The sequence below is a fragment of the Rhamphochromis sp. 'chilingali' genome, assembly GCF_963969265.1.
Source record: "Rhamphochromis sp. 'chilingali' genome assembly, chromosome: 16".
NCBI lineage: Eukaryota > Metazoa > Chordata > Actinopteri > Cichliformes > Cichlidae > Rhamphochromis > Rhamphochromis sp. 'chilingali'.
In genome coordinates this window covers 29,685,176-29,703,474 of record NC_137943.1, presented here as the reverse complement: position 1 = coordinate 29,703,474, position 18,299 = coordinate 29,685,176, and the positions used below count along the sequence as shown (strand labels likewise).

The 18,299-nt window shown below is 40.3% G+C and overlaps 1 protein-coding gene across 5 annotated transcripts in view; it reads left to right on the top strand.

Annotated features, from left to right (window-relative positions):
* Positions 1 to 18,299, top strand: part of pard3ab (par-3 family cell polarity regulator alpha, b) — a 251,220-nt gene that overhangs the window by 187,082 nt on the left and 45,839 nt on the right. For all 5 annotated transcript variants that reach the window (XM_080861496.1, XM_080861497.1, XM_080861495.1 and 2 more), the window contains one exon: positions 3,480 to 3,755. In XM_080861496.1, coding sequence (XP_080717622.1) covers positions 3,480 to 3,755 — 276 coding nt within the window. The remainder of the gene's footprint in view (positions 1 to 3,479; positions 3,756 to 18,299) is intronic.

The window sequence follows — 18,299 nt, the reverse complement described above, 5'->3', positions numbered from 1 at the left end:
TCATTGCATTGGCAACGTGTTTGGGATCCTTGTCATGCTAAAAAAATGAAGCTGTTGCTAATCAGTGACTTTCCAGATGGTTTTGCATGGTGGATCAAAATCTGGCCGTATTTTCCTGTGTTCATAATTCTGTCAGTTTCGACAAGAGCTCCATCTCACCGGCTGAAATGCAGTTCCGGACCATGACAGACCTTCCGTCATGTTTTACAGATGGCTGTAGTCATTCACTGTTGGATTGATAACAACTTGAGCCAAAAATGTCCATTTTGGGTTCATCACTCTGTGAAACCTCTGGCCACTGATGTCAGTACAGTTCTTGTGTAATATGACACACCTTGTCAGGGTCCGTTATGAATGGCTTCTTCCTTTGAGGCCATTTCTGATGAGTCTTTGGCCAACACGAGATGGATCAACTGAAGGGCCAGGTCATTTCTCAGGTCCTGTGTCACATCTTTGCTGGATTTCTTCATATTTATTAAGAACATGACTCTCATCTGCTGTAGAAAGTCTTCTTTTTGTCTTTGAGGGCTCCAGTTTCCTCAGGGACATACTCCATGCTTTCAGTTAATCGAATGAATACGAGAGGAAAAACCAGCTAACGTTAAAAAAAACAAACAAACATTGAAAGACTTTTACAAAACCAAGAGAACTAAGTGGGAAGAATAGTTTTGAAAAAGTTTGACAATGTAAAGGAGGTCTAACTTCCTGGAAGCAAAACGTAAAGATAGTATAGTTTTATCCGTAAGCTCATAAGAATTCAGAGTTTCTTTTTCACACAACACAGCACGAGTGTTTCAGTGATGCATCCTCCTAACTCAGCAAGTGGCCTTGTTGACCCATGCAGTGCCTTGTTATGGAAAGGGGCTGCACAGAAAAGGCCGTGCGTTGGATTGGTATGTCTGGCCTTATCTTATCAGCCACTGTGCTTGTGCATACAATCAGTAGTTGCTCCCACTACTTCTGCTGCTGTTGCTGTTTCACTGATGGAAAACAGTTTTTCCTCTGGGTTTAAAGATAGATCCCTCAAGGGCCTCACTTCCTTCTGCGCTATTAGATAATCGCTGAGTCCACAAATAGCAAAGACACAGCGTGCGACTCCACAAGCTTTCAAGTTAAGTTGTTGGAATAAGTGTACGTTTTTGCCACAAATGATTGTCTACCCCCTGACCAGATTCAGTGGGGAGCCGTTGAAACCATCAAGTTCATTAACAGCCTACTTTTTAGTAGTGAAGCATTTCTGCCCACTTGGCCTTGATTTTTTTTCTTCCTTTCTTTCTTTTTTTAACACATTTTGTAGTCTCCGGTAGGGAGCCCTCGTTATTAGAGTTATTGTTTCATTATGCACACCATGCAATTTTTCTGGAGGAAATGTTTCAGATTTTAGCCCACTGAGTTTTCAGTGCACTTGCACCCCCTACCTTGTCACCACGGCGCCTGTCCCATTCACTTTCCCACTGCCATTAAAAAGAGGCCTGCAGAAAAGAGAGCAGTATGATAATTGGTAGTTGTAAAGCTCTGATAATTGGCAAGGCTGTAATTACGGGGGCTGCGTGATAGGTAGTCCCCCCGCTATAGAAAATAGCATTGCCAGTTATTCACAAGATAATGGCCTGAAGAGAAAGAGCGAATGTGTGATTTTTGTGTGTGCGTGACAGACAGAAAGATGTCAGATGTGTGTCTGCATGTGTTGTTGAGGGAGAAAGAAAGAGAAAAGCATGTTAGCTATATATTAGCACTACTCTGTGAATACAAAATGCTTCCCTTGTGCTAGGTGTTATTGGGGGCAAGAGATTGTCATGCATAGTTTATGGTATTATTCAGTGGGGAAAATTGCATAAATAATAGACTCCAGATCTTCTCTCTGTTTTGTAATGGAAAGTTAAAAAGTGCAATAACCAATCAGCAGATGTTACAATGGTTCATCTGGTGTTTTGTTAATGTGACGACTGAGATTTACAGCATCTCTCATCTAGATTGGACACGCTAGAGGACTTTTTTTTTAATATACAAAGAAAAAAGTAAGGCACCATCCCAATTTTCCATGAAGCCCTACATCCGTTCTCTTTTTTTAGTTGCAGTGTGCATTTACAATTTATAGTTGGCTGCTGTCAATGGCCAGTGGAAACCAGACAACTGAAAATATCATACTGAGAAACCTGGCAGTTAAAAATAAGCAAATAATTAGTGAACCTGCTACTAGTAAGTATTATTTGGATTATTAATTATTCAGTGAATTGGGTTTGTTGTTCTGAAAGAGTGCTGTCTTCAAATGTCTTCAATTTTTCAAACCAAAAGTTCAAAATACAGTGGAACCCCAACTAACGAAATGAATTCGTTCCCGAGGGTCTTTCGTAAGTCGAAGCACCCATTGCGCGTTTTGAGTGAGGCGATGCTGAACCATAGGTTATAGGCTAATTGCTAACTAGAACAGCAATACGTCGTTCAAGTGGAACAGCGAAGCGCAAGAACGGAAGCCAAGGGGTTGTCACATGATTCGGAAGGCATTGTGGGCATTGTAGGCTCAGCCAATCAGAGCCAGCGGATTTCGTTACTCGGGCATTTTGCCGTAACATGGGCAGAAATATTGCTATTCAGTGCCTTCGTAACTTGAATTTTTCATGAAATGGGGTATTCATAAATCGGGGTTCCACTGTATCCCAAAAGACACAAAAATTGTGTTGAAGAATTATTCAACTTTGATGGCATTTCTCTCTGCCTATTGGGGACTCGACATGCACTTTTATTGAGCAATTATTCTACATCTTCCCCAACTATATAAGCCTACCCATGGCTCTTGAGCTACCTATGAGCTAGAAGATTATATCTCATTTAGCACATCTCTATTGACCCTGCAGACATCACTGGTGTTTAGTTTTCCATCTTTTTTTACATCCACAGTTGTGGTTTTGGAAATGCTTCAGCTAGCTAGCTAACTTATGGCTAACCATTATGCAGTCCTTGTTTTCATACAGGTCTGAATGTTGCTTTATTGTAATGCCTTTTAGATTAGCCATCTTATTAGAGAAGAATTGGCTCTAAAAGGTGCTTCAGGGCTTGCTTACTGAAATAGAGGAGCATTAGGACCCAGAAATGTAATTTGAGTAAACCAGCAAACACTTGCCAGAAGAAGCCAAAGAGTAAAGTTTTTTTCCTCGAGCCAAAGTTTAGCAGATAAGATCCCTTTTTTTTCTCTTTTTTTTTCACCTTAAAGTTTTAAAAAACAACAACAACAGCCCCCAGGCTTCTGCCAGTGGGTCACAATGGATAAACCTATCACCCAATAGTAAATGTATAATAAATACATTTCCTGGTTAGTTTTTTTTAACCTTGATTTTTAAGGAAAAGTACAAAATGCAACTGATCAGACATTGCCTAGATTTTTACTTGGGATAAACGGCAATATTATGTCTTAATATGATCATTTCAACCACAAGATTGTTATTGGATTTTAATATAAACAACATCATCTTTACTATCAGGATCCAAGCTAAGACCAGAGAGCTGAGGGAGCGTCAGGCCAGGGAACGAGACTACGCTGAGATTCTGGATATAAGTCGATCGCCGGAGAGATCCTCTGAGGAGGACCACCAGTACGCTGGCATCAACCAACTTAACAGCTCCATGGACAGTGGCCATAGTCGCCCCCACAGCCCCCGTGATGAGCACCCTCACATCCATCCACAGCACCAGCACTCCGATACCCTCTACACCCAAGTTAGCAAGGCGCGCAACGAGCGACCTCCGTCTGCAGACAGGTAAGAAGTGAACTGATGCATTTCAAGTGTTTTGTGAATCATGTGGATTTTATTTCATTTCTCTATTATTTATTTTAGTATTGGCAAAATTAATTCATGAATACCTCTGGAGTCAGATTCCCCCTCAGAAGCCACTTCCCTCTAAGCCAGGTGACGGGCTGCCAGTCACAGTTCAGCAACCTTCTTACCTGTACTTCCAAAGTGCGGCTCACCTGTGGTGTTTCAGTAAAAGGTCTGTCCAGGTCTCATTCTGCCTCGCCTCCCCAGCTCTCGTAACTCTGAGGCGGCATTATTGCACAGAGACGGCAGGCTAGCTATCACACCTGGAGGAGAAAATAATCACAGCAACAGAAGGCAGGCGGTAAATGTCAGCTCGCCGACTGCTAGACACCATGAGCTGCTCTCAGGGGGATGTGGGAATACTCGGGGGAGGCAGTGAGTGAATGGAAACCTTTGAATATCTGTCTCTTTTTCTGTCTCTCTTGACCTTTCTACCTCTCTTTCACTGTCTTTTGTGCTCTTGTTGGTTTCACCTTATTGCCACCTTTTCACTTTTATTGCATTTCCATCATTTTCCTGTCTTCCCACGGACAATACTACCTGAGCTACTGGCAGCTCAAACCTTCAGTCTCATTAATTGAGAGCTGTCAGTCATTTTTAAAATAATCACCCTGGCTTGACATAAAGAGCCTCTTTGTCATTGACACTGTTTTGTTTCTGTAGAGCAGCCAAATGGCACCACGAGACTCCCCCGCATAACCAAACGCCAACTCCACAGCAAAGAGCAAACAAAAGCCAGATTGTTTTAAAAATCATGCAGGTCGTCAGAAGCAGAGTTCTCAGCACTGCACGCCGGTGCTGAGCTGCTCCCCAATCCTGCTCCGATCGATGAACGCGGAGATTCGTGGCCCTAAGATGGATTTGGGGAACTTGAAGCAAATTGAGGAAAACCTGCTGTGCAGCAGAAACGTAGTCTGTGCAGGCAAGTAGCTCCACAGCTGGATGAATGGGTTTGTCTTCCTTGTGGTTTTCACGCATCCCCAGATGACCTCAGCAGCCTGTGTCTACTTCAAGAGTGCCGTAGCACGTATCGATTCATAATTCATTGTGCTGCTGTTGTCACTGCACACTTCCCTCCTTTTTTATTTTTTGTTCAGTCCCTGATGTGGCACTGTATTAAGGCATGCAGATGCACAACAGAAGATGATATACTAGCATTACAGATACGAAGCCTTATTTAATTAGGTGATGGAATTCACCCGTGATTTAGGCTTTAATCATCATCATCTTATTAAAATCTGTAGCCATTTCACTCATTTACCACATAAGCAATTAATGAGGTTTTTTCTCCTCCCTCTCACTCAGACTACTGGGATTTTCTTAGTTTAATACCTCTTAGAGATGGGGAAGCATGAGTTTTGTGGAAATGCTGCTGCAGTTTAGGATCGGCGACAGGCAAATGGATTAGGCTGAAATAATTTTAATAAGCAGATTTTTTTGAAAATTAAATCTCTTTCATCAAGCAAACATTTTAAGTCTTTACTACTTACAAATATGGAAATATAAGGATTTTCTGATTGTTTCTTTGTAAAGTTGAATGTGGAGATTCTGGACCGAGAAAGCAAGTTAAGGACAAAATTGTGATGGAAAGTTTGCGTGTTCTTACAAATAAAACTATGAATCGATTTGTAAAGAGACGGTCACATTTGTCAACAAATAAGGAATTAAAACAACAAATACATCCCTAAAATCATGCTCACAAAGCTTTTTTCGTTGTTTTCTCTAAGACATCACTGTTTAAAAGAGACGTGACTCATTTGGACATCAATGTAACCAATATTGGTCTCTTCTGATAATGTAAGTGGCTCTGGCAGGTTTCAGAGCAAATAATAAAGTCTTTCCTTGCTTCAATAAAGAATTTTCTATAATTTTGCACATAGCTGATACACTGTTTCTTTTCATAATGTCCTCCTAGCTACCTATTCTCCCCCAGAACACTTGCTCTTTTCAGGAAGCTTTGATTACAGCAGTGTAGCAGCCGGGGACACAAACGTCTGAAAGATATTGTGTTCCTTTCTCATCTCCCCCGAGTATTAGAAGAATATACCTTTTGAGAGATTCGGGAAGCACGTTTCCTGTTTCCTGTCTGCCCCCCTCTGCTGAACAGGAAGTGAATTAGATCCTGCAACGCCAAGCACATCGGGGTGGGTGGCAGAGTGTGTGCGTGGGGGGGCTCTCACCTGACAGAAGGGGGGGTTTGTTATTGTGGGATTCAAATGGCAGTGTGAGCTGATATCAGAGCTTGAGGATTGTGGAGATTTAATCAAAGCAATAACATGTCCTTAGAAGCAGGCAGTGAAGGAAAATGTTATTTTTCCTCCAACATTAACACTTCTCTCTAAAATGGCACGCGTGTGAAAGGTTTCATTGTAGTCAGCGTAAATGCTCGACGTGCACAGGATGTCGCTCTGTGTTGCGTTCGCTGTTTTTACATCGTTCAAACCAGGAAACTGTTTATTTGCTCGAGAAAAGCAGATTGATCTCTGACCATCTGTTAAGTTGTGCCCATTACACGCCCCAAATCATGGCTTTCAAAATGTCACAGTTGTGTTTTCTGCTGTTTGTGTGCGCCTTTTGTTGGTGCCGCGATGTTGTGACTGTCACAAGATTATGACTCGCAGTAAAACTGAAGAAGACAAAGCTGTGGCAGAGCGATCTAGGTTCAGCATGTTACATAAATATAATAATTATCTTCGCATAGTATCCTTTTTAACATGGCTACATTTTGATTTGCACTGAAAACACAAAGCACAAATTAAAACGCCGATCTCTGCGAAAACCATAAGATGCAGAGCAAAAACAGAACTGCATGCATCGCAATGCTAAAGTATGTAAACGTGCATAAAAAAGAGCATAATAAATCATGTGAATGTTCATGTGAGGCATGAAAATAATGTGTTGCAGTAGTCTATACGAGGCCTGCCAGCTACAGTATGGTAACCTTTATCCCAGTTGTTCTTCAAGTCACAGAATAACACAATGATTGACAGGCCATAAGACTAATAATAACACAAAAAGGGGCAAAACAGCTTAAATACAAGGCAACACGACACCGAACAAGACACAAGTCTTCCTTTTTCCTGTTACCACTGTTCCTTCTGCTGCTACTAATAGTTGCTGATCATCAGCATTGTCACCTTGATCTTCCCAAAACATGTTATCCAAACGCGTTCTAGCCAAAAGGAAATTCATCTGTAACCTCGTCTGTCACTTTGAACACAGCGAACAATAAGGCTAAAAATATTCCCGAGTGTCCAGATTAGAATACCAGAATCCCACCGCCCCCGTTAGTCTCTTAATTCCCTCTGGGCCTGTAAAACGTACTATTGGCTTTCTTAGCGCTGTCGTGCGGGTCACTCCAAGGGGAAACGCAAAAAAAAGTAGCTGCAGCTACATAAATATCCAGTGGAATTCATTTTTAATTGCCTCTTTTTCCTTCAAACAAAACACGGTCAGAAATTTCAATTTAACCGCAGTGGTGTAAAAACAAAAACAGCTAAAGAGGCTGGAAGGAGCTTCGTGTGTGCCTTTGGGAGCCGTCTACCGTTTCCTTTGCTTTAAGGAAAATGACCACACAGTCCTATAGGCTCAAGCAGTCTGCTGCAACAAGCCTGAAACAAAATTTTGCTGCTTTCAGGATAAAATGTGTTTCTTAGATGTCTCTTATCCACAGCCGCATATTTTAGCGAGACAGCATATTGGAGCACATGATGTTTTAGTTGTTACTCTGTGGTTTACCGCGTAGGTGGTACGGTGTAGTATCAGGTTGAAAACAGTCTTTTTTTCTTTCTTTTTTAATGTTTTTGTTTTGGCTCTCAACCAAATTGCATAACCTCACTGCTGAGACATTATTTTCTTTCTTTTGCTTTCCGAAGCCTGCCAAGCTAAATATTGTTCAAAGTGTGGTGATTTTATCCCCTCTCCCCCAGTGTTTACCCGCTATTGCGACTAGTGCTTTTAGTATTTATACTTGGCATCTGGTAACATTTGTAGCCTAGGAAGCGTAATTAAGAAGTAATGGGAGACAATATCCCGTGAAAGTTTTACCCGCTCACTCACTGGGTGCTTCTTTTGTGTTTACTGAAATTAATTACCTGAATTCAGTGAAAACATAATGTAGATGGCATGTTTTTAAGCAGCTTTATTAGCTCTCGACGTTTGCTGTATCACACTCTGCCCCTGTTGTGTGAGAATAAGTGTGCAAAGAGCCAAGTGAATTAGCAACCATTGTTTTATTCCCCTCCCAACTACGAGGCAGCAGTGAATGCTGGGAAGGCTCAGAGGGATTTGGCGTGATTTGATTCTCCACATTTTCCGAGGAGGCGGCGCTCTTATTGAATCGGCTCCATTACATTTCATCTCCACCGGGGGAATAAGAGGCCGCAGAGGGAGCACGCGCGGCCGTGTTGTATCGCAAACGCAACAGAAACGGCAACGTGCACAAACAAATCGACAAGTACTCACCTTGCAGCTTTTTATAGGTTGATAAGATGAGGTGTGTGTGTGTTTGCACCTGCGTGCATTTACTATTGGCTTCATGTGTTTTCTGTGTACATGTTATTTAGTAATGCGAATCTCTGCTGGTGGTTTTGTTGTCTTTTGCCTAGTTTAGATGCAGGTGCTACTCCTTCTGTTGGGTTTTGCTCGTGTGCACGTGTGTTTGCAAAAAAACCCAACTTTTTTTTTCAAAGAGTGAGGGTGACAAGTCAGAGCTGTGACTCAGAGATAGAGAGTGATGGCAGGTGTGCAGCAGCATGCAGTGAATACAAAGCCCCTGCCTTTTCTAAACCTCTAAAAGGATTTCTGTTGTTGGTGAAGTGAAACCAGAGCTAGATTAACCAGCATTGTGGCCCCATTGTGTCTGCGTTCCTGAGTGCATATGACAGCGTTGTTACATTTTCGTTACCACTCGGGGGTTTTGCACAAGTCGCTTAGTCATAGTTTGGTTTCAAGCATACATTTATGTAGGAATAAACACCGATTATGCTTGATGTTGGCTAAAAAATGCTGAAGAATATCCTTATTAAGTAAGCATGGCCATTTTCCCCCAGCGGTCAGTGGAGACCAAACGGAGATCAAAGGAAAAGAGTTCAAATTATAACACAGTACAACTCGAGAGTAATGGTGGGATGGGTGCCAATAATGAGAAACATTGCTATTAATGTGTTAGAGTTTGCCTAAGGTGTAATTTGTACATCTTATATGGACAATGGAATATAAATGTAGGGTTTATTTTTGTAGGGGAATTGTAGCCACGCCATTAAAAGTAAGACTCGGTTATGAAATTTGGTTCCAAAGTACTTGGAATGTTATTATGCTTACCGGTTCATCTAAACACACTCGCCTTTCATTCTCTTTTGAGTAGACGTGCATCTAATCCAACATTCCTGTCTAGTCGGGATCTTGTGATTCTCATGAGTTTAGAGGACAAAGAGATTTAACGGGATTTTAAAAGCTTAAATATAATTATGTTACATTACATACAGTGTACAATGTAGGATGGGACCAGCAGAAAACAAGTCTTTTTTTTCTCATTACACCCTATAATTACCAAATGACTTTGTCAGTGATGTAATCCCACACACCGTGCTTCAAATGACCTCCTCTGTTTGGACGTAGAGGAAGTTGCGTTCTTTGACTATTTAACCCATTATTGAATTGTCTTATTTCTGAGTAATGTGAAGTTTACCCACCAACGTTTTTACATTTTGCTATAATTTATACCCTAAATTAAAGTCAGTAAGTAAAAAAGTACATAGAAAAGTTTTACTCCTTCCGCCAGATCAACATGGATTCGTAGGAAGTTGCAGCTGTGACTTTTCCCATGTTCGCAACCATTTAACAGACAACCGACTTGAGAAAAATCAAGCTCGGTCACATCTTTCTGCACCTCAGCTGCTGCACTATCACAGTCAAAATGTTGGCTTTCACTCCGATACTGCATATGAATGTGCGTTCCCACTACTCACTGAGCAGAACAGGATGTCTTACTACAGCTTGGGGAACGTCTCTGCTTGAGGGTCATCATGATTGCTTGAATTTGTTGCTGTGAATGTTGATCCAGAGCCTGGTGATGAGAACGGGGACAGAATTTTGATAAGCTGCCACCTTTTTTGCCTCGAGTAAGACACGTCTACATAACACAGACATAACTGAACTCTTGCACCTGAGAAAACTCAAATCTACAGCAGAAGGTAGCTGAGAAAATTGGGGATCTGATCGCTGCTAGCATATATTAAAACTATAAAAATGTACCTTCACTATCACTTAAAGCTAGCAAGGTTTGTTTAACCTGTGAAGACTAGAATGCAGGTTTCTGTAGGCATGGCAGGTTAACAAACTGTAGGAATAAAATTGTCCTTACTGAGCCCATAATCATCATCGTCATCTGGCAAATGCTGGTGATATAACCTCAACTCTCTTTTGCAGGAAGTCAAATACTGATATTAGGCCCAGAGTGTCGATAACGAGACGCACCAGGTTTATGGCGATATTTAGACAGGTCTGACACTCAACTCATAGCATTTAAAGAAAAAAAATCCTTGGGCTGCACATTTAAACACAGATTCAGTGCCATTTTTCTTTGCTCAGGGATGTTTTTGAGCGGTATCGTTTAATCCAAGATATAATTGTTTCCTAAACGTAGCCAGGGAATTTTTGTTGCCAGACCCAAACAGCGAGTGAAAAATAAAATTAAAATGAAAACAACCTCCAAATTTGCACTTGTTCACTCTTTAAATGAAGACATTTTAGTTCTCTGAATCAAATATCAAGGCATCATTGCCAAAGGACACATTGAGCATATCTCTGTGGGAGATGGTGGTACACTTTCTTTGTGGTTTCCAAGTGCACACAGCAGGTCACGCATTACAGCTTAACTTTATTTTTTCCCCTCACACCCAAAATTGGGTAAAAAAAACTCTATTGACTAAAATTTGAACTAAAATCATTTTGTAATGATACCAGTTTTTTGTTTGTTTTTTGATACTCTAACCTTGGGGTCTGAGGCTCTTTAGATTCAGTCAGGGTTTCTGCAGGATACTAATCACATCTTACTTTATGAATTTGGGACTGCAAACCGTGGAGCGATCATGAGTTTGAGTTTCACAGTGACTTATGATGCAGACAGATGGAATCCAACTGATATGTGTGAAGCAGCAGTGGAAAAAAACACTGATACAGATGTTCATTCATCACCTAAAAGGATGCATTCATCTAATGAGTAACAGTTTGGAGAAAATAAGGGAAGTGATTGTGCTTAATGTGGCTCTAAAAACATTAGGACGTCTCATTTTGATCTTAAAGTGTACTGGGTGTTTTTTTTTTTTTTTGGTTCTTTTAAAAATAACATTTTTGTTATGCTACAAGAAACTGGCAGGCTCATGTATCAACTATGTAAGTGCTTTAATTTTTCCTTTTTGCTAAAGCATATAGTTATATAGGGCTGGATCAGGTGGCCCTGAATTCTCCCTTAGTTATGCTGCAATAGGTGTAGACTGCTGGGGGATTCCCATCATGCATTGAGTACTTCTTTTTCAGTCAGCTTTCTCACTCACTGTGTGTTAATAGACCTCTCTGCATTGAATCATACGTGTTATTAATCTCTCTTCCACAGCATGTCTTCCTTATTTCACCCCAACTGGTCAGCAGATGGCTCCGCCCCTCCCTGAGCCTGGCTCTGCTGGAGGTTTCTTCCTGTTAAAAGCGAGTTTTTCCTTCCCACTGTGGCCAAAGTGCTTGCTCATAGGAGGTCATATGATTGTTGGGGGTTTTCTCTGTTGTATTATTGTAGGCTCTACCTTACAATATGAAGCCCCTTGAGGCGACTGTTGTTGTGATTTGGCGATAAATAAAAATATTTAATTGAAATGAAATTTAATTTCTGTAATGCCATGTTTTAAAGCATGTGTGGGCTAATTACGCGAAATGCATACTTTCCATAGTTGTATTGTCTAAATCTGCCGCTCATGTACTACATGAACTTTCTGAAGCAGCAGCAGGATAAAAAAACTGCCTGTTCTACACATGCAGCTTTCTGTCTATTTAATACAAACCGCTGAACAATGAATTGCAATGAACAAGCTGGGTTATACCACTCCTCATGCCTGCTGTTTTGCCAGCCGGCCTTCCATTTAAAATCATTTGAAATAGCTTCCACTGTCCTTTAATCAGAATATTTCATATATTAATGATTATGAATCGGAGTATAGCGTGAGATGGGTTGTATTAAAGCTAAGGCCGGTCAGGAACCATCTGCTTCTATATGGGAGAATCAGTTATACTGTAAATGAGGAGAGACAGGCCAGTCGTCTTGCACTCCTAATCCTTGGATCAAGGCCAACAGCTACAGAAGAAAGATGTGTTCTGCCCCGGGGAATCCTTTATGAATGTGGGAGAGGACGCCTCTGTGGGTTTTTAGGGGTCATCTGGGTGTTTTCTGGGTTGGAACGAAAGCAGGCAGGTGAAAGCTTTATTTCCACGTTCTTCTTTTTATTTATTTTGGAAGAGCAGAGTCATCCTGTTTAAAAACGGTGACTATGTCACTTGTGTTTTATAAACCAATGATTTAACTAACATTCTTAGGTTCTTATGCTGGTCCTGTTTGTCTTCTCCTTAGAAGGGAATAAAAACTTATTGTTGGTTCTGAACAAAGCAGCTGGAGAACAAACTTCACTCAAAGTCACAGCTTCGACTGTTAATTTTTTTTCTTGGTCCAAATCTCTAAAGTCTCGTTATTTTAGATTGTAAAATATGAGTTGTTTTAAATAGCTTTAAGACCAGGTGGATTTGGCCCTGTCAGAATACATGGAGGCCCTGTAAATCAAACTTACGTATATATGGCCTCAACATTCAACCCTGTGGAGATGTAGCTGGTTAAATGATTGGTTCTGACTATTTCCTGCAACAGAAGACTGTTGAATATGAATTTTACTGATTGAAATAGCTACATGTCACACAAGTGAAGAAAAGTATGACAGATCATTCCCCTCTGTCTTTACAATTCAAATCTTATTAAACCCTTACATTAGTAGATTTAAAAAGAGAGGTAACAAAACCCAAATAAAAAGATAAATTCAATCAGAATTAATTGAAATGAGCAAATATTTGTGCATTGAAAAGAATGTATTCATTTTTACACACTCGTCCCTCCTTTCTGAGGCTGCAAGTCTGTGAACATGATGCGTCTGCATTGTTCTCACGGATTAGTTCTCATATTTACACATCGAAGCATTGACAATACACCCGACGCATTTTTAAGGCGAATTTCACCACAAAAGAGCCTTCACGACCATCATAATGTAACAATCTGTGTTAAACAATGACGTTTCCTGCAACACTAAAATATTCATATAATTAATATCCTACCAGCAGCTACCGTTTAATGGTCTGAGAAGTGTGACGTCAAGTAACAACATTCTCAGATTCATAGTAATCCCTCCACAAAAATAACAGCTGTGCAGAAGCAACCGAATCCCCCCCTTAAGTGCATTGTTGATTGATACAGTGATGAGGATTATGTCTCGTATTTATGTGGTGGATATCGATGCTTGACATTCCAAACATTTTAATGACAGACAACCTGCTGTGATCCCACTAAACACTGCCACCCTCTGAGTCCTAATCAGAATTAAGTGTTTGATCTGAGCTTACATGAATATGTACAGTAATCCAAGATTACGCTGTCATCAAAATAATTAGTGGAGTGCAGTTCAGAGTGCAAAATAGTATAGGAAAAGGGAAATGTCTTTAATATAAGTTTGATGCACTGAACTTTTATTTTTCCTTTATCCCAAATTTACAAGCTTATTCTTGTAGTCTCTGTGAGATTAGAAATTTTTTTTAACCTACATGAATGATTATTTATTTATTTATTATTATTTTCTTTTTTGAAGCAAAGCCCACACCAGGAAAAAAACATTTGAAGATTCATAAAACAAAGATGGTTTTCTTAATTGGCACCAAAACCTGATATAGATTCAGATACTCGATCTGTCCTCATGAAAAAGCTTTTTCTTCTCATTTTTGGGTCAGTAACTTTATCTCAACCCTTTCCATTTGTGAGTAATGTTTCTCACAAGACCGCAGACATGGGGTGGAAGCCCTTGGGGACACTGGAAGGTATTAGAGTGAACAACAGAAAGCAAGGAGTGGTTAGTATTGAAACTGCAGTGCGCACACACACGGATACATATTGTGAGATTAGAGGCGAGGAAGATCCAAATAATGGTAGCTGGAATTTATGAGTATAATTGAGTTTGAAGTTTTTAGAAATTTACTGTGTCAGTGTTCGACTGTATGTGTGCACGTGTTTATTGTCAGGGACAGTCTGAGGGCCGTCTCCACCCAGTATTGACCATGTCTGATGGCGTAATGATGTCATTCCTTCTTATTTGGAGCCAGACTGTCCGTCCATCTGAAGACCTTTAGTTTTAGATTTTCTGAAAATGCCAGCAATGAAAGAGTGGTACAAAGTACAAGAGACTGGATGGAGAAAATATTGGGGGAAAAAGTAACAATTAACTATTAACTGCTTACTGTTACTACACGTGACATTGCTTATTGATTAAAAAGTTGTTGTACATGAACTAACCTAAGTAAATACATTTCTCAGTTTGACCCGTATGTGCTTCTTTACCACAAGAATAGTGCTTAAAAGATATTGTAGTTGTATTTTCTTATTTTATGCAATAAATAAATAAATAAAATTTTTAAACATGTCCAAATAACTCAAAATAAAATCCCCATTCTTAATTCAGTTTAATTCAGTTATATTTACAAAATAATTTGGTGCTATATAATGTAAAGACCCTATAATATTACAGAGAAAACCCTAACAACAAGATCAGGGGGTCATTATGAGCGAGCACTTTGGCAACAGTGGAAAGGAAAAACTCCCTTTTAACAGGAAGAAACCTGTGGCAGAAGCAAAGGTTATTAATAACAACTTAAAGGTGCTGTTGCTTATAAATAATTTGTATTAAGGTTAATGCATATTAAAAGTAAATAGTTAAGGAGAGAATGGTCTTAATTATTGGAATTGTGATTTTACAATATCTTAATGCCAAATAAATCGATAAGTGCTTCATAATGACGGAGGCTGCAATATGCTCCTAATATTTACAAGCCAATAAGAAAGTAGGAACTGGCAAATACGTGTTTTCAAAAACTGTGAATGTATGAAAGGAATCACATGTTGCCTTTAAACCTGACAACAAAAACCTTATTAAGCAATACAGGTTTGTAGTAAATCAGCATAGCAGCAATAAAAGGATTTTATGAAACTGGAACATCATGATGTTCCTCGAAGTCGCATTGCATTACTTTGTGACTATTACAACGAGAAGAGTTCTTCGACCAGGCAAGTTGAATAACTGTTTTTATCAACACCCCAGGGAGGTCGTTATAAGTTAAAGAAGTCTCTCATAAAAATAAAACTGTTCTCACCATATCTCCAAAAATCTGAAAAAGGTTTTTACATTTAAGCTTTTACTGGGTCAGATCAATTATTTAGCACGATTAGCATCCCTGTGTGTTTTGTTACTAAGATTCTCACCGATTTCTGTGTTTCTTTTTGTGTCTTTTTTGGGGGGGAGGGGGGATTATTATTCATTCAGTTCAAAGGTTAGAAAGAAAAATGTTTTCTTCAGTTTTCTTTAAGCAAGAATAAAAATCAAAACTGTCAACTTAAAGGCACGACTCGTCACAAAGCCTGGAAGCAGTGAAGCCATTAATGTCACAAATGTCTCTGCAAAATCCACTTAAGGTATTTAATATTCATCAGATCAAGGAATTTGCCAACATTTCTAATAGCACTCAAAAGCGCTTAACTGCAGCTGAGCCATCTCTGACAGTATGTTGCGCATTAGTGTGGCGGTAATGGTGCGCTGCCCGCGCGACATATTCTGCTTTATTTCCCACTGTGAATGGAATGCAGCCTGTCACAGTGGGAGCACGAGGAGACGGGCAAAGCAGAGGTGTAAGTGGGGAACTCTTGACCATCTGCGTTTTAGCACAAGAGCGGGATTCAGAGTCTGGTCTGAGCCTAAAAGGCTGTTGACCCACATTTTGTGTCATAGATGGCACTTTGTATCACTTAGCTGTCTGCATGCAACTCCCCGTGTCCCTGTGTGTGTGCGTGTGTGTGTGTGCAGGTGTTTAACTTGCAAGCATCATACAATAACTTGGGTGGAGTTGTGTCAATTCTTATTTACAGCATTTTATTTCATTTTTTTGTTAACTGAACTACAGTGTTTGTTTTTAACAAAGAATCATTAGTTGCATAAGAGGAAATCTGTGTAAATGAAATCTCTTTGGGACCGCTGAATGGACGAAACAAGCAGTTAAAAGATGTTTTCTTTGTGCTCTTGTAAATTATTCATTTTCTTTGAGACGTGAAGGCATAACAGAATAATTTATAATTTTCATGAATGGAATCAAACTGGAGATGTTATTACATGTCAGCTTTGTAATTACATATACTACTTGACTACTAGAACAATCGAAAAAATTGCCCCCATTAAAAATTAATAATTTATTCAAATCATGATAATAAAGAATAGGGTAATAAATCTTAGTTGAAAGACTCTTCAGGACTACCATTACATTCCCCCTGGAGCACCAACCCCTATCATGCATTAATCCATCCTAAACTGGACCACACTGGGAAATCCTTGGCAGGTGGGGTTATGTATTACCTAATTAGAGTTTTGATTTAAGACTCATCTCTAAATAATGGAATCACACACACACAAACACATGTGCGTACTGGGTGGAGAGATGTGGAACATATAAACGCAGGATGGACTGTGTTCGTCTAATAGTAGCAGGTATGTCAAACTAGCAGAGTAGGTCACTTGCAAGTTTTTGCAAGTTAATGCAAATGTGTGCATGCACTTGCTAGAAAGACGGGACCTAAAATGACCAGTTATTCAAATATGTGCCGTTAGGTAGACAAAGCATGGCTCTACCTGGGTTGTCCCTGTTTTTTTTTCCCATTTTTTATTTTGATTTAAATCACAGCAGATCCTGAGAGCCTGCTGGTTTTCATTAGAACAGCCTGTTCCCTCTTAAGCCTCCCTCCCCTTCCTCTAAACCATAAACGCCTATGTCAGTCGGTCTTCAGTGCACGCTAATCCCACCAGCGCAGATATATGGCTACTTTCAAGTAGCTCAGTCATGGATTTCACATTTTCCTTTTCGTAATTCCTTCTTCAAAATGACCGCGGACGTTAAAGTGCTCCCATCTTGCATCCTGATGACCTCATTACAAATGGCACACGGCATGTAGGTAGATGTACAACAACAATCTGGGACAGTGTAAGTGGGGACTTTGGTTGTAAAGAAAGAGAGGAAGGAGGGGGTCGCGAGGAGTTGTTTGACAACGAAACAGTTGAGCCATTAGGGATGTACCGGCTGAGTTTGCTGGGAGTTACAGCATGTTGCAACATCCTCGGAAATTTTCACGCTCCCGTTCCTCCCCTCTTTAGACCTCCTCATGCTCATCCCCTATTCAGATGCTTACTCCCCAACAGCATATGGCATTCAGTATTAATGTATTTATGCTTCATCTTGCTGCTCTCCTCTCTGGTGTCAAACATTGCCGCTTTCGTTTCTTTTCTCACAAAATACCTGGAGCAGCAGGAGGTTGGGAAGTTAAAGAGAAAGTGAATCTACTCAAACTTTTCAAGCTTTGCAGTTTGCATGCGTACGCAGAGGACTCCAGAGTGCCTCTGCTTACAGCTGCACCGCTGTTGGAGATGCATCACTTCTCAACTCCGCGATTATTATACCTTGGAGTACACATTGACAATAAACTGGACTGGGCTAAAAACACCACAGCACTTTACAGGAAGGGCCAGAGTCGTCTCTATTTTTTGAGGCGACTGAGGTCCTTCAACATCTGCCAGAAAATGCTGAGGATTTTCTATGAGTCTGTTGTGGCCAGTGCGATCCTCTATGCTGTTGCATGCTGGGGGAGCAGGCTGAGGGTCGCAGATGCCAACAGACTCAATAAACTAATCCGTAAGGCCAGCAATGTTGTGGGGATGGAGCTGGACTCCCTCAAGGTGGTGTCGGAGAGGCGGATGCTGTCCAAGATAAAGACAATGTTGGATAACACCTCCCACCCACTCCATGACATGCTGGTCAGTCACAGGAGCGAGCTCAGTGAGAGACTGAGATTACCGAAAAGCACCACTGAACGACACAGGAAATCATTCCTGCCTGTGGCCATCTCCCTGTACAACGCATCCACTTAACACACTGTTTGCTGCTACAACTACACATGTTTCTTTTCCAAATATTTATTTATAAGTGACTTATGTATGTATATATATGTATATATTGTACTATTCTTAGTTAGCGTATTGTCTGTCTTGTCTTAATGTTGGTTTAAAATGGAGCACTGTAACAAAAAATAATTTCCCCCAGGGATCAATAAAGTATTCTGATTCTGATTGATTCTGATTAGATCAGAGTCAGCAG